Source organism: Marmota monax, unplaced genomic scaffold (assembly GCF_021218885.2).
Source record: "Marmota monax isolate L192 unplaced genomic scaffold, Marmota_monax_Labrador192_F-V1.1 WCK01_AAM20220418_F8-fsc00038, whole genome shotgun sequence".
In the NCBI taxonomy this organism is placed as follows: Eukaryota; Metazoa; Chordata; class Mammalia; order Rodentia; family Sciuridae; genus Marmota; species Marmota monax.
The window spans coordinates 5,842,310-5,863,698 of NW_026692498.1; the positions used below are offsets into that span (position 1 = coordinate 5,842,310).

Genomic DNA, 21,389 nt, shown 5'->3' on the forward strand with positions numbered 1-21,389 from the left:
CCCCCTCTCTGGGCCCCTCCCCATCTCCGGCTCTGCTCTACAAGGGTGGGGAAGTTGGCCCAGGTTGGCCCACTCCTGCCCTTGGCATCTGCTATTCTCTCTGCCGGGAATGCTCCTGCCTGATCCACCTGACATGCTTTTGCCCTGAGGGCTCCGCTGAGTGCCACCACCAAGGAGTCTTCTTAGATTTCCCATCACCACCCTCCCCTGCGAGGGTAGGCTTGGGGGCTCCTCTTCAGAGCTTCCCAAGCAGCTTGATGGCATTGGTCCTATCGATGACCCCTCAGCCAGGCAGAGGCCTGCCCCGCGTACCCAGCAGCAGGGGAAGCAGGGCGTGCTGTGACCCCACGAAGCCTGAGAGCCTGGTTCCTGCAGAAGAGATGAAGGTGATTTGGGGCCAGGCAGGGCTCCCTGGATGCCCTGCTTCCTGCCCCAGATTTATTTTGGTTCTAGAATCATTCCAGTCAGCATTCTCCATCGCCACCATGGCCACCTGGGTACACAGTCCACATGTCATGCAGTTAGAGGGAGGGAGAGGGGGAAGGAGCAGGTGGGAAGACATGGCCTGCACTGCAAAGCCAGGGGGTGTGTCCCCTGGCCCTGTGGTGCTGGCCAAGGGTGGACAGCCTGGCCTCAGGCTGGGTCCTGGTTGTGTTAAGTGGGTCCTGCCTCCAGCCCATGACCCTTCTGGGCACCTGTTCTAGCCACTCCTACCTCCATGTCATCAGCAGTAGCTGGTTGGACCTGGGTCTCCACAGCTCACCAGAGCTGAGGAAGAGGCAGTGCCCCTGTCATCTGTGGGTGGCTTCAGAGATGGCACTGCAGCTATGTACCCTGACCACCCTGCCCCCAGTCATCCCTTTAAAGCTACAGAGCTGCCTCCTCATCCTGGGACACCTGGAGGGGCAGGACACCCTCACTGCACCTGGGGATGTAGCAGCCCAGTCCCTTTGCTTCTGGACAGGACCCCGGGTTGGGGGTACCACTCCTCCCTCCAGAGCTTCTCCAGCCAATAGGCTGCAACTGGACGATTCCTAAAGCCACAGTGTTGGGGAGCTTGAGCCGGGATGCCCAGTGGTCTGGGCGTGGGAACCAGGCTACCTAAAGCTTCTCTCTTCCCCACAGGGCCCACGCTGAGGGACGCCAGCAAACATCTGGATCCAATGGCTGATTTGCATGGGAGCAGCATGAGGACCTGGGTCTGGGTCTCTGTGGACCTCTGGCTCCTGCAATGGATGAGGATAAAGGGAAGGAGATTTCACAGAGAATAATCCTGGAGCCTCCATTTGGCCCATAGACTTCGGTTTGGACCTGGTCTCTGGGTCTCTTCTACAGCCCCCAGAGAGGCCCATGTTGCCCAGCAGGGGGCTGAGAACCAAGTTTGTGATGGGAATTTCATGTCCTTGCCAGTGCCTTGCTGTGCCCCCTGCCTGAGACACTCAGGCTGCTCCTACCCCTAAGTGCAGCTCCTTCCTTGTCTAAGGGGCCCTCCAAGTTCCCCCAGCCCCCGGAGCCTCTCCCCAAGAGTCTGCTGTCATTTGGCACTAGGCAGATTACCTGGGGCAGGGGGATTTTGACTTCCTGATGGCCCAGGGACCTGTGTCTTGTTCGTGTTTCCCCTGCCAGTTCCTAGCACAGTGTCTGGCCCCCAAGACTTGCGGGGGGGGGTCCCAGTGCAAGGCTTGTCACTGGCCTCCCAGGAGGTGGGGGTGGGGCTTGCCAGCTCTGAGAGGCCAAGTCCCTGCACACCAAGGACAGGCCTCATGAGGATCTGGAGGTGGTGCACAATTGGCCAGTGTCAGCTGCCCCCTCTGGGCCCCGGCCCAGCCATAGCTGGTCCGCAGCAGAAGACCCTGGGTTCCCAGACAGAGGGTCCAAGTTGGCTGATGGGGACTCCCAGGGGTACCCCAGTGTCCGCAGCTCCAGCTGGTCAATGGAGAGGGCATTGGATAGAGCGAGTGGGCACCAGGCTCTAGAGGCTCCGCTGCCCATCTGGACTGCCCTGGCTGCTAGTTTCGCCGGACAGGGTGCCACATGGACACAGGCCTGCGCAGTGTGGCCAGCATCTGGTTCCAGTGTGTGGTGCCCATGCCACTGGCTGATGGCCCGATGATAACGTGGCCCACGTTGTCCCCACGGCCGTCACTGCTGCTCTCAGCCACCGTCACACGGAGAGATAGGTCCTGGGGAGGAGATGACATGGGTGCTGGGTTCCAGGAGCAGCCAGAGTTCCTCCTTGGCTCTTGGGTCCAGCCAAAGAATGCCAGACCCCATGAGGTGCCAGTGCAGCTCCCCAGTACTCACCTCTGATCTGGGGGGCGAGGGAACATGTCCCAGGTCGCCTGGCAAATACATGAGAGGCAAGGATTTGACCTAGATCTACCTAATTTCCACACAATGGCAGAACCAGACCAGGGGGTTCTAAGGCGGCCCAACTTCCCTGCTGGGCGAGCTTGGGCAGTGACTTGAGCTCTTCTACCTGTTCCTCCATCCATACAATGTGACAGCCGTCCCTACCCCCCAGAGCTGTTCCAGGGATGAAATGAGTTACAATGCCTGGAAAGGGGCTGCGGCCAGAACCTTGCAGGGGTCTCTTGTTTTCAGGAGTGTAATCATCCCCTTAGTCTGGCCATGGGGGAAGGGCCAGATGCTCCAGGTGAAGGCAGGAAGCCGAACCTGGAACCCAGCTGCCTGGCCCTCCTCCCCCAGGGGCCCTACAAAAGTCTCTTGCCCTTGGAGGCTATGAGTAGTGGCTCTGTGATAGCCAGGGGATAGCAAGGGCAATCTGTTCCAGGAGGGTAGCAGGGCTGTGATGGCCAGGACCGGCTGGAGATGCCACTGGAAACACCCACAGTGGGGAAGAGTTCTAAGTTTTCAAATTCAGATGGGACACCCTGGGTGGGGGAGATGAGGTAGCCTCTGCACAGCCCCAGAGCTATGGGGACAGGCTTTGACCCAAGGCACAGAGGACCTTTTCACTATCACAAGTGCCTAAGGATGGAAGGAGAAAGTGAGGGGAGAGGGTGGAGCCCCCATCCTCTGAGTCTTGTAAGCAGAGCCACCCATGGGCGCAGCCTCCCCAGCTGTGGTCTGTGACGGCCCTACTGGGAGAGGTCTCCCTACAGCATGTCATTCTCTGGAAGCTATGGGGGTGTGGGGTGCACAGCAGGGCCTCTGCTGTAGAATTCCAAGAGAGCTAGGGCTAGAACTCTGGGCCCTGGGGGACCCCTACCTGTCTCCGGGCCTCCAAAACTGCCTGCACTGGGATCTGTCTTCCCCCAGGCCTGGCTGAGTGATGCTAAAGTCCAGGATGCATTTAATGATTAACGTTGTCTGCGGACTTTCCTGTCTTTTGTGAGCACCAAGAAAACAGTGCCCCTGTCCCCAGAAAGCAGTGCCCATGTCCCCAAACATCCCCTGCAGGGCTGGCCCCCAGTGGGAGCTCAACATGAGCTTCTCAACTAGAAAGATGATGACTTGAGGCAAATCATTTCCACCTCCAGGACCCCGAGGGCCACCGTGGCCCCACACCCTCACCTGGAGCACAATGGCTGGCACCGAGAAGATCATGGCTTCGTTGAACACTGGGTTGGGGTCATCCCTCTTCACGGCTGTCTTCTTCTTGCTCATCTTCCTCCCATCCTGCAGCAGGTACACCTTCACAAAGGGGTCTGCAGGCAGGTTGGATGGAGGGTGAGTGCTGGCGCCACACTTGCTGGCACAGCCCTGCCCACTCTGGCTCGGCCCACTGACCCCAACACCCAACCCTCTGCTGTCAAAGTTGTCTCCACCAGCCCTGCCACTGGGGTTCACTTGTTCATTCATTTATAAGAGATGGGGTCTCCTTGTATTACCCAGGTTGTCTCCAGCTCCTGGGCTCAAGGGAGCTCCTGCCTCAGCCCCTAATCCAAGCAGCTGGGACTACAGATGTGCACCATGGCATCTGGCTCTATTATTTTGAAGCACTGATCTTTTTTTTTTTTTGTGTGGGGCAGATGCTGGGGATTGAACTCAGGACACTTGGCCACTGAGCCACATCCCCAGCCCTATTTTTTATTTTTTATTTAGAGACAGGGTCTCACTGAGTTGCTTATTACTTCACTTTTGCTGATGCTGGCTTTGAACTTGTGATCCTCCTGCCTCTGCCTCGAGCTGCTGGGATTACAGTGTGCACCACCATGCCCGGCTGGCTCTATTATTTTGAATCTCAACTTTCAGGTGACAGCATTGAGGCTCACATGGCAGGTCAGGAGAGGGCTGGGCCCTGGACTCTGGTGGCTGGCCTCGCAGCCCACATATTCATATAGGAGCCTGGCAGACTCACCACTTTCCATTCTATAAATGGCCTGAGAGCAGACGTCAGCCCTGAGTCACCAGGTGCCAGCGCAGCAGAGCCTAACAGTGTGCTGCTCTGAAATACCAAGTCACTGACTGCCATAAACCTCGCCCACCAGGCAGTCTTGCTGCACCTGCCTGGACCTGGGCAGTCCCAGGCTTGCAACTCCCAATAGCCAGGAGCCCCCAACCTTCTGTTCTTTGGCTATTCATTGTAGCTGCCTCCACAGGTTCCTGAGTTGAGAGGGGCTCGAAGCTTCTGTAAGCTGGGACATTGGGTCCTGCCTGGCAATCACCTGGAGCTTCCATCATGAACTCTGGTTCTGAGAGCAGGGGCAAACCTTGGTCCCAAGTGCTGGACCCCAGCTGGATTCATCTTCCCACTGTGCCCAGATCCTGGGCTCAGCAGAATTCAGGGTGCTTTGGCCCTGTCCCCAACCCTGCTGATGCTGCCAGGTGCCCACAGCACAGGGGCTGGGCCACGGCTTCCCCTGAGCCCCCAGGAAGCCAGTAGGGACTTACCTGCTGTGGTCTTGTCGTTGGTCCAGATAAGATTCTTGGCCTTTACCACCACCACGGTGAGGCGCTCAGCTGTGGGCAGGTAGCTGAGGGACAGCAGGATCTCTCCCACTGCGTCAGCAGCCTGGGGGACAGGGGTGGCTCAGAAGGCTTCTGACCCTAGGACCTGAGGGGCCCAGGGAAAGACAGAAGCTTCCTTCTCCATTGAAAACTTGTTGCTTTTGGGGGCCCTTTACGGCTGGGCATCAGGTTGGCAGGGTCAACTATGGGACAGTCCCCCCCCCAACACCATGGAGCATGCCCCAGTCCTCCTCCCGTGGAAGGAGGTTCAGAAGTTGCCTATCAAACATATCCATCAAATGCAGTTTTGTTCCCTCATTCCAGGCCAAGGAAAGCATTCTGTGACAGTAGGGCATCGGGATCCTAGTAGAAAGGAAGTAAATCATTTGCTTTACAACAATAATGTTCCATTGGTAGTCTTACATTTATAAAAGTAAGATTCAGCTTGGCCTCTGTCCGAAATAATCCACTTTAGGGCCAGAGGTGTGCATCCCTAACGAAGGCTTGCAGGAGGAGAGCCTCTGAAGGCTTGACGGTAAGAGCAGAAAGAGCTGTAAACAGTGGTGAGAGTGTAAACAGGATGCAGAAAGCAGAGTTTCCCCAAATGTAACTCAGGTCTCTTCCTCTGCTCTCCTAATGATGTTGGGGTTCAGGGTGTGAAGAAAAGACAGCAGAATCCTTCATTGGAAGTGTATGTGTGTGCGCTGTCGCCAGGAGGGAACAGGCAGGACGAGGCAGGTGAGAATTACCTTGTTCTGGTCCTGTAGGTAGAGCCAGCCGCTGAAGGGCTGCAGGGGCAGGTCCAGTACCGAGAGCTTCAGCTCTACCACCCCGGTGCTGACGTTCCTCTCATCCTCGTCAATGCCAAACACAGAAAACCGCAGGCTCTTCTCCTCCAGGGCCGTGGGATCCAGCGGGATGGAGAACTTCTCATCGAAGAAGATGGAGTAGGCATTCCTCTGGATCTGCAGAGAGGGAGAGGGTGGCTGAGGAGGAGGGTGGCAGCCAGGGGCCTGAGGGGCCACAGTAGTGAGAGAGCATTGGACAGGGAGTCCAGAGACCCGGGGCTCTCTTGTCCCCACAATCTCAGCATCACTGTTCCTTTGACGGCTCAGCCCTGAAGGTCTATGAGCCACACATCCTTCCTCAGTGGTGTGGCCTGCCCTGGCATCTGTAGCCTCCACAGTCTGATCCCAAACCATCCCCGTACTCAGTGCGTGTAGCCCCACAGAGCCCCTTGCGATGCTCTGACTGAACTGGTTGCCATCTTTCTTGCATATGCTTGGGCCCAGCCCTGGGCCAGGCGTGCAATGGCAGGGTGGTGGGGATGTCTGTGGAGTTGGGAGCCACAGACTCCAGCCCCCTGCAGAGACTGGCCCTGCTGCCCGAGCCCCGCAGGACGGATGGAGGATGGATGTGGATGACGGGCAGATGGGTGGAGTGACTAAGCAAGGCTAGGCAGGCTTCTAGCTCAGTCCTGTCTAGTGGGTGCCGTTGGCCTTCTCCCAGGAAGCCGCGGGCAGGCCCCCTGGGAAGGTGCTCTCCCTTCTGTGGGGGCTGCCTTAGTCACTGCCTGGCAATATTTAAAAGAAGAGTTCTTATTCCTGGCATCCTCTTGGCAGCTGGGGGCTGCCCAGCCTGGAGGAAGCAACCTCGCGGGATTGGCTGGGCTGCGAGGCTCTGCCTCCCACCTTCCTAGGAACAAATCCTCCACCGCCTCCAGCACTGTGACCACACTCTCCTGCCGCTGCCTGGTGCTCCCCGGGAGCCCCGTTGCCCACACAATCCCCTACTCAAGCCTCTAAGCATTCAGTCAGCCTCTTAGCTGACCCCTGCCCGTAGGGATTTGGGTTCCCAACTATTCACTCCCAGAGCAGTGTGTGGAGGGCCCCATGGTAGAGGCTGAGAACCCTGGGTTCTAGTCCCCAGTCTCCAGCTTAGTTGCTGGGGTTGGTTGTCCTGGGCAAACTCTTTCCAAGTCTGGGCTCCTCCTCTGTATGATGCCCTAATAGTTGGCCCCGTTGGCCCAGAGGGCTCACGAGAGAACCAGGAAGGAGCTGGGCTCTGGAAGCAGGTTCTCAGCACCCACCAGGCTGTTCACCAACAGCCTGCCTTGGAGACCAGGCACAGGTGGGTCAGAAGGTACTTGGTCCTGAAAGTCCTCAGGCTCCTCTCACTCTGGTGAGAGGCCACTATGTGTGGCCCTCATCCATCTCCTGGCATTGGTGTCTAAATGGATGTCCTCCAAGGTACTCTTGGAGGGCAGGCTGAGGCCTCCCCTGGCCACTCCCTGTTGACTCTTTCTGCTTCTTTAATCTACTCTCAGCCCAGGAGCTGATCTCCATGGATTCCCTTGGCCTTTGGCTTCCTGTCAGGTCAGTGCCTGGGGTCAACAGAGAAGACTGGAGGTCAGAGGAAGGTCAGAGTGCTTGTTCCCTGAAGTCCTTCTCTGTAGTATCCCTGGGCTGACCATGTTGGCCCTCTCCACTGGTCCCCCCTCTTCCTTTCAGACCTAGGGTACCATACCCTCCCCAAGGCTGCCCCCTCCCTACCCACACCACTGCAAATAGCCTTGTCACTAAGCCTTCCCCAAATTAGCCAAGTGAGCATGTCACCCCTCTGCTGCCAGGCCCGTGTTGACGGACAGACTTGGAGGTGCAGGGGCCTGCACACTGTGGGGGCCTCACATACTCCCCTTCTGCCTGCAGGACCCCCTGCATCTTTGGCCCTGGATCAGCACCAGACCCACTCTCTAGCGCCCTCCAGGGACCCTGCCTGGCCCTGCAGTGTGGCCTCCGCCCCCGCCCCCCCAGCCCCACTTACCCTGGAAATGCCCACGATCTGCTCGTCGGGCAGCAGGCTCACGCGCATGAAGCAGGACTCGAAGCTCGCTTCCTCGCGCTCCAGGAGGTCCTTGCCCTGCAGCACGGCCACGTGGAGGGTGTGGGAGGCTGGGTCGTAGTCCATGCTCACCTCCACCTGGCCCAGCGTGAAGTCCTGCCCGAAGGTGTTGCTCACGGAGGAGACGGAGTTCAGGGAGTCGGCCGACTGGGATTTCCGGAGGGTCCCATAGGGGGCCAGGTCCAGCTCGCGGCCCATCAGCTCCAGCGGCCCCAGCTCACTGATGGCCTCAAAGTTGTCCTCGATGCTGAGGCTGCCCTTGCGACTGGGTGGTCCCCGAGTCCTGGCCCGCTGGGTGTTCCAGGCAGGCATTGTCTGGAGGTGAGAAAAAGGGACATAGGAACTTCACAAGGGCCACAGTCGTGGTCTCTAAGAGGCAGCAAAGAGACGTGGAGGGTGAGCACCGTTCAGGGTACTTTCTTGTTCCCTTTCACAAAAACAGTGCATCCCCAGCCAGGAAGGTCCTTGTTTAGTGCTATTTTATGTCACTTAGAATTTTTTTCTTTTACCATAATATCAGGAGCTTTTCCTCAGTATGCTTATTATAGGGACAGAATTCTACATATAAAGATGTTAAAACTGGGAGCAGTAGTGCACGCCTGTAATCCCAGCGACTCAGGAGGCTGAAGCAGGAGGATCACAAGTTCTGGCCTGGGCAACTTAGTGAGACCCTGTCTCAAAAAGAAAAAAAAAAAAGGACTGAGGATGCAGCTCGGTGGCTGAGTACCCCTGGGTTCAATCCCCGATATCCCCTAACCGTGTTCGAGATGTCAACTACAATGATTTTGTTTGTTTGGAGTACTGGGGTTTGAACTCAAGGGCACTCGACCACTGAGCCACATCCCCAGCTCTATTCTGTGTTTTATTTTCAGACAGGGTCTCACTGAGTTGCTTAGTGCCTTGCTTTTGCTGAGGTTGGCTTTGAACTTGTGATCCTCCTGCCTCAGCCTCCCGAGCTGCTGGGATTACAGGCTTGCATGCCATGCCTGGCTTACCATGGTATTTTATTATAAAAGAGAAGAGCAGTCAGTAATCCAACTGTCCAACAGAGGAGAATGGGTAGGGACAGTAGGGTGTAGCCACTTAACAGATGATTGGATAGCCTCAAAAGGTTACAAAAAGTTTACAGCACTAGGGAGATTTCATGCTGGGTGACACCCAAACATTTGAAATTTTCTTTTCTCTAAATTAACCTCAGGATTTGAGGAAGCAAAAGCCTGTATATCATGTCTTTGTTAACATAATTTTTTGTGGCTCCCAAATTTTTCATTGAGCAGATAGGCATAATTTATTTCACTAACCCCCTATTATTGGAAAGTTTTATTGTTTCTAATTTTCACAAATGCAAATAACATATTATCACACAGCTGTCTTAAAATCCTGGCCCAGAGGACAATCCTTTTTGAAGGTTTTTTTTGGGTGTGTGTGTGTGTGTGCACGCGCGTGCACGTGTGTATATGCTGGGGATTAAACCCAAAAGCGTCCTACCACTAAGCCACATCCCCAGCCCTTTTTATTTTATATTTTGAGACAGGGTCCACCTAAGTTGCTTAGGGCCTTTCCAAGTTGCTAAGGCTGGCCTGGGACTTTTTGCCTTGTACGTGCCAGGTGAGCGCTCTTCCTCTGAACCCCAACCCCAGCTCCTGGCCTGGGACTTTTGACCTCCCGACCTTAGCCTCCCGAGTCACTAGGATTACAGGTATGGGTCACTGGGCCTGGCTGAAGGCTTTTGACATGTTTCAAAATCCTCTTTGGAAAAGTTGTCCCAATTTATAGTCCTCCCAACAGAAAATGAGATGGTCCTCCTGGGCACCCCAAATGAGAAACTCCAATCTGGTAATAGATTCATGATATGTTGTCTGGAACTCTACATGACATTTGAATAATTGTCTGCCAAATGTTAAGTGACGAAACATTCAGCAATATGTACTGATAGCCTTAAAAATGTTGTACCTCTTGATAAAGTAATTTCACATCTGGGCATCTATCCAAAGTCCATTATCCCAAATGAAGATAAAGTTTTACATACAAAACATCCACTGCATTATTTATGAAGGCATTTAGTAAACCATGGCACAAGCACAAAAAGAGGAATCATATGCAGCCATTAAAATGATGCTTACAATGACTGTTCAACCAGAGGGAAAACACCGCAGCTGCAAGTGAGGTGGAAAGAACAGGGCGTAAAAACCCAGGGAGATACGAAGCACTTTGTATAGAAAGCTTACATGGAAAATGACTAAGGGAGTCAAACCCAGTGCTGCACACCTGTAATCCCAGAAACTCAGGAGGCTGAGGCAGGAGGATTGCAAGTTGGCGACCAGCCTCAGCACCTTAGTAAGACCCTGTCTCAAAAAATATAAAGGGGGCTGGGGATGTGGCTCAAGCGGTAGCGCGCTCGCCTGGCATGCGTGCGGCCCAGGTTCGATCCTCAGCACCACATACAAACAAAGATGTTGTGTCCGCCAAAAACTAAAATAAATAAATATTTTTTAAAAAAAGATTCTCTCTCTCTCTCTCTCTCTCTCTCTCTCTCTTAAAAAAAATATAAAGGATTAGAGCATTCCTGGGTTCAAAATAATAGTATAATTTAAAAAAAAGGAGAAGAAGAAGAAGGAAGAGGAGAGGGAGAAGGAAGGAAGAGAAGGAAAGAACTAATGGGGATAGATTAAAAACATTGAAAAAATACATCAAAATGTTAGTTTAAAATAGTTAGTTAACAGTAGGGTGTGTCATTTGAAGAGATGTTTTCCTTCTTATTATATTTATGTATTTTTCTCAGCATGGTTTTGAAAATAAAAAGCATTCATTCATTCAAGCATTTGTTGACTCCCTGGCACTGGGCGGGGAGTTGAAGAGCTTCTCCATCCAGAAGAGTTGACCAAGAGGGGGCAAGAGAGGGGAGGCACTGGAGGCCGGTCCTGAGAGTGGACCTTGGGGGAATGTACCTGAAGGAGCAGAAACCTCACCTTTGGCCTGGCCTCCACGGAGGTCTCGCCATACTTCTGCTGAAGGTACCTGTAGTCATAATTTGGGAATGGGGAGGGGCTGGGGAAGCTGCCCGATGTCCAGAGCTTCCACAGGCTCACAGCTGCGATTCCCAGCAGGGCCAGGGCCCCTGCAGCGTAGACTCCCACCTCCCAGCCAGGGGGGCTCTTGATGACTGTAAGGCAAGGGCAGCCTCTCATTAGTGGGGTGCAGTGGTCCAGACCCCCACCCAGGAAGCAGGTGCTCAGTATTGATTTATTCATTGAGTGAATTGTTATTGAGGGCCTACTGTGTGCAAGGCTCAGTACTCGGTGCTAGGATACAGTGCTCAACAGGACACACACTTTCTTGAGGTATCTGTTTCTACCTCCTTTGGACACAAAAACATGTGTTTCTACTGCGGAGACACTTGGACAGAGCAGATGAAGAGCTGTGAAGGACGGTCACATATTCCTTAGGCTCTGACAACCATTCTCAGACCTCACGGCCTTCATAGGACCTCTTGCTTCCAGAGTCAAAGCAGCATTTAGGGGTCTGAGGGAAGAGGAAGGAGATTTGGGGGAGACAAAGATGATCCTGTTTTTGCCTGAAGCCTCAGCCAGAACAACCCATCAACTGATGATGGAAAAACAAAGTCTAGTGCATCCCGACCACTAGGATGCTATTTGGCAATACGAAGGGAAGAAGCGTGGATACCACAACATCCTAACGCGAATGAACCTTGAAAACATCATGCGGAGCGAAAGCAGCCAGTTGCAAAGACCACGTGGGGAGTGATTCCGTTCACCGCCAGCCTTCTGGTCTGTGGGTTCCACATCTGTGGACTCAACCGATCCCAGATGGTGTGCTGTGTGGTAGGCCTGCGATGGTACCAAACAGGCACAGACTTTTTTTCTTCTTGTTCCCTAAACCACACATCATAACAACTATTTACACAGCATTGACATTGTAATCTCAAGATAATTTGGAGGATGTGTGCAGGTTATGTGCAAATTCTACGTGGTTCTATATTAGGGACTCAGCATCCGTGGATTTGGTACGTGAGTCCTGAAGGAATGCCCTGAGATGGCAGGGTACATGGGTATAAGGAAATATCTAGGGGAAGTTGGGCAAATAGGGGAACTTGGGGGAAATAGAGTTTCTTTTTGAGGTGTTAAAATATTCTAAAAATTGATCATGCTGCTGGTGGTACAATATACTAAAAGCCACTGACAGTACACATTAAGATGGGTGAATTAGGCTGTATGTAAATCTTATCTCAATAAATCTCTTGCCCCAAACCAACAAATCAAGAAGCCAACTCAGCCAATGTGAAAGGATCTCAGAGCTGTGGAGGGCTTGGAGACAAATCCAGATGTCCAGAAACTTTCCTCCATTGATGAGTTCATAACTTTCCCTGACTGCACTTCACTGTCTCCAGCGCTCCCTCAACCATGTGTGCTGGGTCCTGCCCAGCGCCCTGTATGGCCTCCGATGCCCAAACAGAGGCCGAAAGGTGAGGCCTCACTTGCTTGCCGACCCGGCCTTGCTTTCCAAAGAAAGCAGACCAGACTCTGGAATTCACTGGGCAGGAGCTCACACTATTGTCAAACACAGTTCTCTAGACTGTTGTCAGTTCTGCCTCTGCACCCAGCTCAAATAGGGAAACTGAGGCATGGAAAAGACTAAAGAACCTGTCCAGGTCACAGAGCCAGGAAGGGGGTGGTGCCGGGATTCCCACTCTCGTAGACGGATTCCAGAGCAATCGAGGTAACCACTGCCCCACCCAGCCTCCACCTGTCCTAGCTCTCTAGAAGCAAGCTGAAGAGACAGGGCAGGGCATTTCAGAGGCAGAAATGGATGACTGAACATTCACTGAGCACCTACTGTGTGCCAGCACCCTGTGGACGGGGGGTGGGGTGGGGGGGGGACCAGGGCTGACGAATCAACCCCAGGCCCTATCCCTGTACTTAAGTGGCTCACAGTTAGGGCATGGGTGGGACAGGGAAATAAGAAAACAAAACGGGGTGCCTGCTGTCATGCCCGGGGCAGCCCAGGAAGGTTTCCTGAGGGAGAAACAAGAAGGGGCTAAGTCAAAATGTCAGGGCAGGAAAGATGGAGGAGGTATGAAGAACCCAGAGTGAGCAGAGGGCCCAGTGGGAGGAAGGGGGGCCCTGGGGACTGGGGGAGGCCCCTTACCCTTGCTTCCCCAAAGCCAGCTGCACAGGAAGGAATCAGGCAGGGCCACTTCTAGCAGAATCCGCCCTCTCTGGAGAGGGTCAGGGCCCAGCCCAGACCCCACATTCACCAGCAGTGAGCACTCTATCAGGTCCTTACCTCCACTTGCAGAGGAGAACTGAGGCAGAGAGCCCCCCCACCCCGCATGTCTACCCTGCTGCTCAAGGCCACAGACTTCCCAGGCCAGCCACCCAGCCTCTCTGGGCTTCAGTATCCTCATCCAGAAACTGGAGATGGTGATAAAAACACCCCCTATCTAGTGGTCCCACCCTGGTGTGTGAATTCTAAGGGGAAAAAAATCCCAACAAGTTTTATGTGAGGTGTGAGTCATGAGGCTGTATTTATAACAGCAGAAATCTGGAAAGAGCCTGCAGGGCCCACCAAGGAGGCTGGTGGGGGCTGTGGTACTGTCATGGGAGGTAATGTCACTGGCCTTCAAGAATGACAAGTGAGGTCATTAGGATGGCCTGTGGCAATGCAGAGAAACATTGGCAGCCTTGTTAAGAGAGAAAATAAAAAATCAATCCCAGCATGATATAATCATGGGAGATTTTGATGTAAAAACTCAGCTGGTAATGCACACGGCCGTGCAGTCCAGGGGGGAACAGAGAGACCAGGTAGTGGGGTTGAGGGGACAGGGAGCAGACCTGTTTCCTCCTGACTGCTGTTGATACAATCTGTGGTTATCAAACCACAAGCAAGAGCTCTATGGAGGGTCCCAGGCCCAGCTGTGACAAAGTTCTGGAGTGTTCTTGGAGTCTGGTAAACAGGGGACGGGGCAAGAAAGTGCCTGGTAGACTGGAGAGGGATGTACACCTGTCTCAGCTGGGCCACAGCAGGGCCGGCAGCAGCAGGGGACTGGCACAGGGTGGGAAGAGAGGCCCAGGGACGTGCAGGCTGTGGGCAGGGCCAGGGCAAAGCAGAGTCCGCTTCCCTGATTGGAGGAGCTAGGTGCTGAGGGACTGAAGCCCCAGCCCTGGTTGGCAGAATAGTGGAGCAGGGGTGGGGCAGAAAGGAAAAAGTCCAGGAAGGTGACATGGAATGACAATGAATTCTCATTCATTGGTTGATTTCATGGAGTGCCAGCCTCAAGCGCAACAGGGGAAGACTTCCCACAGGAAAGGAGGTCTAAACTAAGACCGGAAACAGGGAAGGAGAAGAGGAGGAATCACAATAATACCCGCCCATGAAGCTCTTGCTACTGATTATCTGCCGGGCCCCGTTAAAGCCCTTCTCTATATTGACCCATTCAGTCCTCAGAAGAGTCCTGTGAGGCAGGTTCTATTATTATACCCATTTTATGGATAAGTAAGTGGGGGCTCAGAGAGGTTTCCTCACTCACTCAAGGCCACCCAGGGGTGAAGGCCTCTGAGCCTGCAGGTGAACAGCGAGCAGCACTGGTTGGAGGGTGGGAGTGGAGGGCCTGACATGCCCTGAAGCTCATCCCTGGTCTTGTGGGGGTCTGTGTAGGGCAGGTGTCTGGGTAATGGGAAGCACTGAGGCTCACATCTCCCACTGGTAGGGGAGCTGAGGGAGAAAAGATGGCAGATCCACCATTGGCGTGGGAGAGGAAAGCTGAGCCCCACACGCTGGCCAGCCCAGCCAGGCCATCTGAGCCTCGTGTTCCCTGAATCTCACGTAGACCTTCCTGGGTCCCCTCTCACTTGGCTACTTGACAGGCTCCAGGAAGGGCCATGGGGTGAATGGGTTCCCTGTCACAGGCCATCCTCAGGGAGCAGCTGGACAAGGGTCACCCAGGGTCCCTCAAGTCAGAGGGAGTGGAAGATGGGGAGCCTTCTGGTGGGTCCCAGCACAGTGACCCCAGACTGTTGGCCTGAGCAAGTCACCAACTGCTCTAACCAGTTAGACAGGGCTGGCTGGTAGTGCGTCCCTCTGACAACTCCCACCTGGGCCTGCTGTGAGGGTCTCATGGGATGGCCTGCAAGGGTTTGCTGGGGACTCACCGCTCAGGTGGTATTCTGCCACGTCTGCCACATCCACAGCCATGATGCCCCTGCAGTGGCTGGAACTGGAAGGGAAGAAGGAGTCAGTGCTGAGGGCTGCAGAAGGTCACCAGCCCTGACCCTATGTCCTGCCTCTGCGGCACCGGTGCGCCCATCACTCAGAGCTGAGCTTGGCTAAAGGTGTTTTGTTTTTTAATGATATTTGAAAAAAAAAAAAGGTGTTTAGTTCTCTTTGCAAGCGCGCTAAGACCTCATTTCAGGGTTGCCAGATAAAGCACAGGATGCCAGCAGATCTGAATTCAAACGAACTTTTAGTATAAGTATGTCCCAAATACCACATGGACATACTTACGCTGACCAATTACAGTTGTTCATCCTGTACTTCTGTTTGCTCAACCTGGCAGCCCTACCTCATCTTCATCTTAACACCGGCTGGCTGTCGAGCAGAGACTCCAGGCTGCTCACTGGAGGGGCTCCTCAGAGCGTTCACAAGCCTCACCTCCGATGCTTCTGTCAAATTTGGAAAGAGAAAGTCTGCATTTCCTCCATATTCTGTTCTCAGTCCTTCCCCTGCATGGGATGGCTTCTTCCCCACCCCACCCTCCACCTCCAGGTCTTATGAACTACCACTGAGGTCTAAGTTATTCTAGAAAGGCCTGAGAGCTCAGACAAGCCATTACCTGAGCCCGGACCACGGCTCACTCATTTATTAATATTGTTGCTAAGTAGTACATCTGGCTCCCAGATGCGTTCTAGGTGGGTGGGTGGGGAGAGCTCTGGAAAAGGGACACTAGGATGGGCTGTACTGATCTCAACTCAAGGGCACAGAAGGCCTGAACAACGCACCTCCAAACTCTGGGTTCCCTTGAAGCCCAGAAGTGTCTACACCTCAGGAAGCCTCAGGCAAGTAAGGGGGCATGAGTGAGAACTGCAGAGGGCCTGCCTGGCTCCTGGGCAGCAACCCTCCCAAATAGTGGGACTGCCTCGCCATCACAGCTGGGTCTCCTGGCTCTTGAAAGAAAAGCCAGATGTTTGGATTTTTTTTTCAGTGTGTATTTTTTAAAATTATTTATTGATTTACTGAGACAGAGTCTCACTGTGTTGCCCAGGCTAGTCTGGAACCTCTGGGCTCAAGTGACCCTTCTGCTTCAGGCTCTCAAGTAGCTGTAACTATGGGTGCTCGCCACCACACCTGGCTTCCTTATTTTGAAATGTTGCAACCCTCTCACAAAAATCGTCCAGGCGCAGTGTAAAAGGCTCTCACCAGTTCCCAACCATGCCAAGCATTCTGTAGGCTCCATTTGGAACCAGGGTCAAGACAGAGGGTGAAGCTTAGACACTGGGTTTTTATTATTATTATTATTATTATTAGATGTTGATGGGCCTTTATTTTATTCATTTATTTTTATGTGGTGCTGAGAATCAAACCCAGTGCCTCACTCATGTTAGGTAAGCACTCTACCACTGAGCCCTAGCCACGGCCCAAGACACTGGGTATTTTTAGGAATCCTGGGGGCCTCCCCATTCTGTGGCTTTGGAGCCAAGAAGCTGGGGTGCCTTGGTCTAATCAGGGTTCTCCAGCATGTACGCAGCTGCCACAAGCCCTTAGCAGAGGACCTCACCACGCAGGGCAGATGAGGGCACACAAAGGACTCCTGGCTCTCCTGCTCTCCTGAAGCTGCCCCCTCTCCTGGTGAGATGAGGGTTGTCATGGTGATGGGAGGCAGTGCTTAACCAGGAAGGCTTCACCCACCCTGCCTTGAGACGCAGTGCATCCCTGGGTCTTGGGCTTGAGATAGAGCTCAGAGCTGATCTCAATAAGCGCTTCTCACAAGCACAGTCCTGAGCATTCTGCATACTCTGACCTCACTTAACCCCATAACAACCCCGAGAGGTAGGCACTGTTGTCACGTCTGGTTTGTAGAGGAGATTGTCAGTGGGACTTCAGGCCAATTCATTCTGGCTCCAAGTTCCTAACCACTGTGTCTCTCCACAGGGGGATACATGGTTACAAAAAAGTTGCCTAAAACCTGCAGGTCAAATGGATCCATGTGAACAAGCCAAGCCCAAGGTGGCCCGGCTGCTGGTGGAAAGAGGTCTAGACACACTGAAACACAACGAAGCACACACATCCCAGCCTGCGGCTGCCTTGCTGGGAATCCAATAATGCCATGGGCATGCCTTCCTGCTCACTGGGCACAAGCTGGCTTGGCAAGAGGGCGGCCAGGCTGGTGCCAGTCAACGCCAGCAGCACAGTGGTGAGGTACATGTGGCAAAGATACACCCACAGCACAGTATGAATGGCACAAGGTAGAACCTGAGGCTGTAACTGGCCTTTGGCTGTTGGGGGCTCCCTGTCCAGCCAGACCCCAGAATCCTGAAAGCCCACCTTCCCGCCTCCCCTCATCACAACAGCTTGCCTGGGAGTTGTGACTTTGGGGAGGGCATGAATGCTCACTGTGGTCTGCTGTGGAGGGTTAGAAGCCTGGCCTGCTCCAGGACTCCTACTCAGCTACTCCCAGCTTACTCCAGATCTGCCCTCTTGCTGGCTCAAGTGGCCTTGGGCAATTTTCTTAGACTCCCTCTAAGCCTCAGTTGTCCCATCTGTGAAAAGAATTCATGACTGCCCTGTGTGTGTGACTGGGATGGGTAAGTGTGGTAAGGCTTAGCAAGTATTTGCTGCTGGGGTTACTGGCCTGGCCACCATCCGACAGGCCCCAACCCCTCGTCTGGTCTGCGCAGTAGAATCACATGGGTGGCACTGTCAGCCTGTGGCTGTTGTTACTTTGTTGAAATTCAGCTGAGTTGTATTTAAATTGGGAAATTTCTAATTAAAATAAATTTAAAGGGAAGGGGGTGGCCTGGGGGTGCAGCTCAGTGGTAGAGCACCTGCCCAGCATGTGGGAGGCTGTGCTCAGGCCTCTGCACTGCAAACAAATAAACAAAAACAAAAACAGAACAAGGATTTCCAGGCAATGGGTCTGCACCTCACCCCCCACCCCCAACAACAGCAGCATTCCAACAGTGACAATGGAGCTGGCATCTGCTCTTGGACTCAGACCTGGCTCCTCGGCCCCTCCCCCCATTCACTTCCAGATCCTGCTGGGCCCTGGAAGCACCTCTCTTCATGAGCCTGGTAAACTGGATTTAAGATGAGCTAGGAGACTGTTCAGTGAGGTCAAGTGACGTGTGTGAAGCCTGCAGTGGTGGGCCCTGCCCCCTGGTCTAGCACCTGTTCCACTATCAGTGACAGCAAGGACTTCATGTGCATCTTCCCCACCACCCACGACCCCTCTTCAGAAAATCCTGTTATCATCCCTACTTTATAGAGGAGGAAAAGGAGGCTCAGAGAAGGACAGTGAATTGGCCCAAGGTCACCCAAGCATTGAGTGGGAAAAAGGAGGCTGGGCCAGGTCTGGCCCTTCTTTTTTATTTACTTAGTTTTAATTTTGCAGTGCTGGGGATGGAACCCAGGGGCCCTCTACCACTGAGCTACATCGCTAGCCCTTTCTATTTTTTATTCTGAGACAGGGTTGCCCAGGCTGGCTTTGAATTCACAATCCTCCTGTCTTATCATCCTGAGAATCTGGACAGGGATACAGTACCAACCCCCCTCCATGGCAAGTGCCCTTCCTAATGGCTTTACTCACTACCCTGACACCCCCTGGGTCCATCTCACCTCAGGCTCTCTCTGGCAGCCTGGAGGTCGGCCAGGGAGAGGGGTGCAGCTTAGGCTAGGACTAGGATGCTGACAAGACATATCAAAGGCCAAGGCAGCCAGGAACCAGCGGTTCCGGTTCCCCCATGTCTGGCACACGGCAATGAGCACAGCAGGGAGCTACTCCAGACCCATGCCTGAGCTCCTAAGACTGCACGCCTCCTTCAGCACCTCTCCGCACCTAACCGACCTTCAGTCCCACCATCTACACTGTGGAGTTTGCTCTTTGAAAATAGCTCTAGGTTCAATTTCTAGCTCAATGGCACCTACCAGCAATACCTCCTTATTGCTGTGTTCATGTAGGCATGTGTGCTAAGTGTTTAAGGGATCTGCTGTAGACCTGGGGATTGAATGGACTCTGGATCCCATTTTACAGATGTGGAAGCTGGGGCCCCAGGGCCTTCAGCCTGAGTGGCAACACTGGGCTCTGTGACAGGGAGCTATGGATCTGGGCCTGGGCTCTGAGCCACCATACTGACTCCTGACCAGGTCTTTTGGGGGTGGGGTGGGTGGGACAAGTGACCACCTGGGCTTTGCTGGAGTTTCACCTTACTGGAGGCCCCCTCCTGGGCTTCTAAGAGAGATGGCTTTCCAGAAATGTTTTGCCTTGGCAGAGGAGGGGAGCCTTGTGTCCCTGCTCCCCACTCCACCCATCTCCTTGCTCAGTAACCTCAAGGTACCTCTGCGGTCAGCAAGGTGTGCCCCTCCCCCAGCTGCGGGAAATGGAGGATGAGGGTGAGGGGTATGGTGTGTGGGGGGGGGCTCAACCTTCCAGGCTGTGAACTTCTTCGGGATCTTTAGGTTTGAAAACCTTTTCAAGTGCTTTCCAACACTATCTGAGATGACCACATCCTGGTGCCGTCCCTCAAATGGGCCACAAAAACCACAGTACAGATTGGCTGGGGCAGGGTGGGGGTGGATGCTGGCTGACATTGGGTACCTACTATGTGCCGGGCTCGGTACCAAACACTTGCCTCCTATTATCTCAGTAGTTCCTCCCTGAGCCCTCTGAGGAGTAAGAAAACCAAGGTGCAGGAAACGACTTGCCTATGGTCACCAGGGCTGTTAGGTCCAGGTTTGGACCCCAGGCTAGGAGTCCCCACTCTTCCAAGCTGCTTGGGAAGGCTTTCAGGATTCAGAGTGGGGAAGGCTGGGGCTTGGATACTTTCTTGATCCTTCTTTGGACTGGCTGCGTTAATGTGGGTGTGTCTCCTGTGTTTTTCTGAGCCTCGGTTTCCCCATTTCTAATAGGAAGTACTATTTCTACCCCTCTCCAACTCGCCGAAGTGGACAGAGGGGCTGAATTTGAATGTGCAGGTTTCCCATGTTCTTCCGGATGGAGGTGGGGGCACAGAGTCCCTCTGCAGCACCGGATCACTAAGTCTTGGGCTTAGGGGTCTTCCATCCATAGGCCTGGCTCACCGACCCCATGCCTGGCCCAAATTTACAACCTCGATCAGTCCAAGGGTCCTCTCTGGCTCTTGACGCAGTCTAGGGCCTTTTGGGGACGGGGTGCAACATGCCCCTCAGAATGGGAACAGTTCCTGCAGACCAGCGTTCTTGCCTGAGGAATCGCCCAGGGAAAACAGGGACAGTACTGTGGCGGGCTGACCTGGAGCCCTGAGGGTTGTGCAGCCAGGGCAGGGGCAGGGAGTACGGTCAGGGCGCTGAGTGTGAAAGTGAGGGCCGTGGTGCCGCGCGGGCGCAGGGGAGGTGTGTAAATAGCGGGGTGAGCCGCGTGTGTGCACACGCGTGAGGGCGTGCGGGCGCAAGGCGGTGCGCAGTGCGCGAAGTGGCTGGGCCGGGTAAGGGCGCCGTCGTGCTCTGTGCCTGGCGTTGGTGTGCAAGCGCAGCGCTGGGGTGCAAGCGCGCGGAGTGTGCGGGGCCCCGGGTCCCGGGCGCGGGGAGAGGGACTGCGTGCGTCCGCGCCCTAGGCGCGGATCCCCGCGGCGCGCTGGGGTCGGCCCGGTGCATACTCACCCGAGGGGCCGCCGCTCTGCCTGGGGCTGACTCCGGCTCCCTGGTCCCGGCTCGCGGCTCCCGGCCGGCCTTCTGCAGCGCGCACGCACCGGCGCCAAGCCCGGCAGCCCGCGGCAACGCCACCCCTGCAGTGTCTCCTGGCGCCCTCCTCGGAGCAGCGCGGTGCGGGTCGGGGGCTCTGCCGGGCCGGGGCGGCGGACGGGAGCTGCGCCGCAGTCCGGGCACGCTCCCAGGAGCCCGCCGCGCGCTCCCTCGCGCTCACCCGCCCGCCCGCTCCCTCTTTAATTTAAAGTGACAACCCCGAGCGCTCTCTCCACTCGCGGGAGCGGCGTTGCCGGGGTCTGAGCCGGAGATGCCCAAGCGCGGCCGGGGGTCCCGGGTGAGGAGCGCCCAAGCCCAAGCTCAACCTCTCTCCCAGACCCCGGGAGGGCGAGGGGTGGGTCTTCACAGGCTCGCCAGAGCCTCTGAGAGGGTGGTAGAGCACTGGACGCAGACGCGGCAGGCCTGCGTTCTAGCTCCAGCCTGCAGCGCCCCGGGTTATCCTGCTCCCTTTCTAGACCTCAGTTTCTTCATCTGTAAAACGGACCCGCTGTTGCCAACCTCCCGGAACCCAAAGGAAACAGCCCGACAGGCAGCGCAGCGGGAAGGTTCCCCTTCTTTGAATGGATAAGTGGATAATCCACGCCCCCTCCATGATTGAGCTGTTA

The 21,389-nt window shown here is 54.7% G+C and overlaps 1 protein-coding gene and 1 long non-coding RNA gene across 6 annotated transcripts in view; one reads left to right on the forward strand and one right to left on the reverse strand.

The window, feature by feature from the left end:
- Nucleotides 1-386: 386 nt before the first annotated feature.
- Nucleotides 387-21,354, reverse strand: Syt12 (synaptotagmin 12). Of its 5 annotated transcripts, none has more exons than XM_046445122.2 (9): nt 20,683-21,354; nt 15,395-15,491; nt 14,985-15,049; nt 10,785-10,978; nt 7,738-8,130; nt 5,664-5,879; nt 4,858-4,978; nt 3,538-3,671; nt 387-2,183 (listed from the first exon to the last, which is right to left on the reverse strand). In XM_046445122.2, exons 2-9 carry the CDS (start codon nt 15,403-15,405, stop codon nt 2,010-2,012), a joined length of 1,308 nt encoding a protein of 435 aa, XP_046301078.1. In that variant the 5' UTR covers nt 15,406-15,491; nt 20,683-21,354; the 3' UTR covers nt 387-2,009. The 5 variants fall into 5 exon arrangements, with proteins under 5 accessions (XP_046301078.1, XP_046301076.1, XP_058435435.1 ...); XM_046445120.2 differs by having other exon boundaries at nt 15,395-15,494; XM_058579452.1 differs by lacking the exon at nt 20,683-21,354 and adding an exon at nt 17,443-17,575 and having other exon boundaries at nt 15,395-15,494.
- The window catches only part of LOC124093021 (uncharacterized), a 31,479-nt gene continuing 31,071 nt past the window's right edge, over nt 20,982-21,389 (forward strand). Inside the window, exon 1 of the long non-coding RNA XR_006851826.2 lies at nt 20,982-21,061. This is a non-coding gene — a long non-coding RNA (uncharacterized LOC124093021). The remainder of the gene's footprint in view (nt 21,062-21,389) is intronic.

What these genes read in the sequence shown, in the direction of transcription:
- Syt12 (XM_046445122.2), bottom strand. An exon ending in GGCAGAATACCACCTGAGCG is followed by an intron (nt 10,979 to 14,984) that starts GTGAGTCCCCAG and finishes CTTGCCTTACAG; the next exon opens with TCATCAAGAGCCCCCCTGGC. An exon ending in CCGTGGAGGCCAGGCCAAAG is followed by an intron (nt 8,131 to 10,784) that starts GTGAGGTTTCTG and finishes TCTCACCTCCAG; the next exon opens with ACAATGCCTGCCTGGAACAC.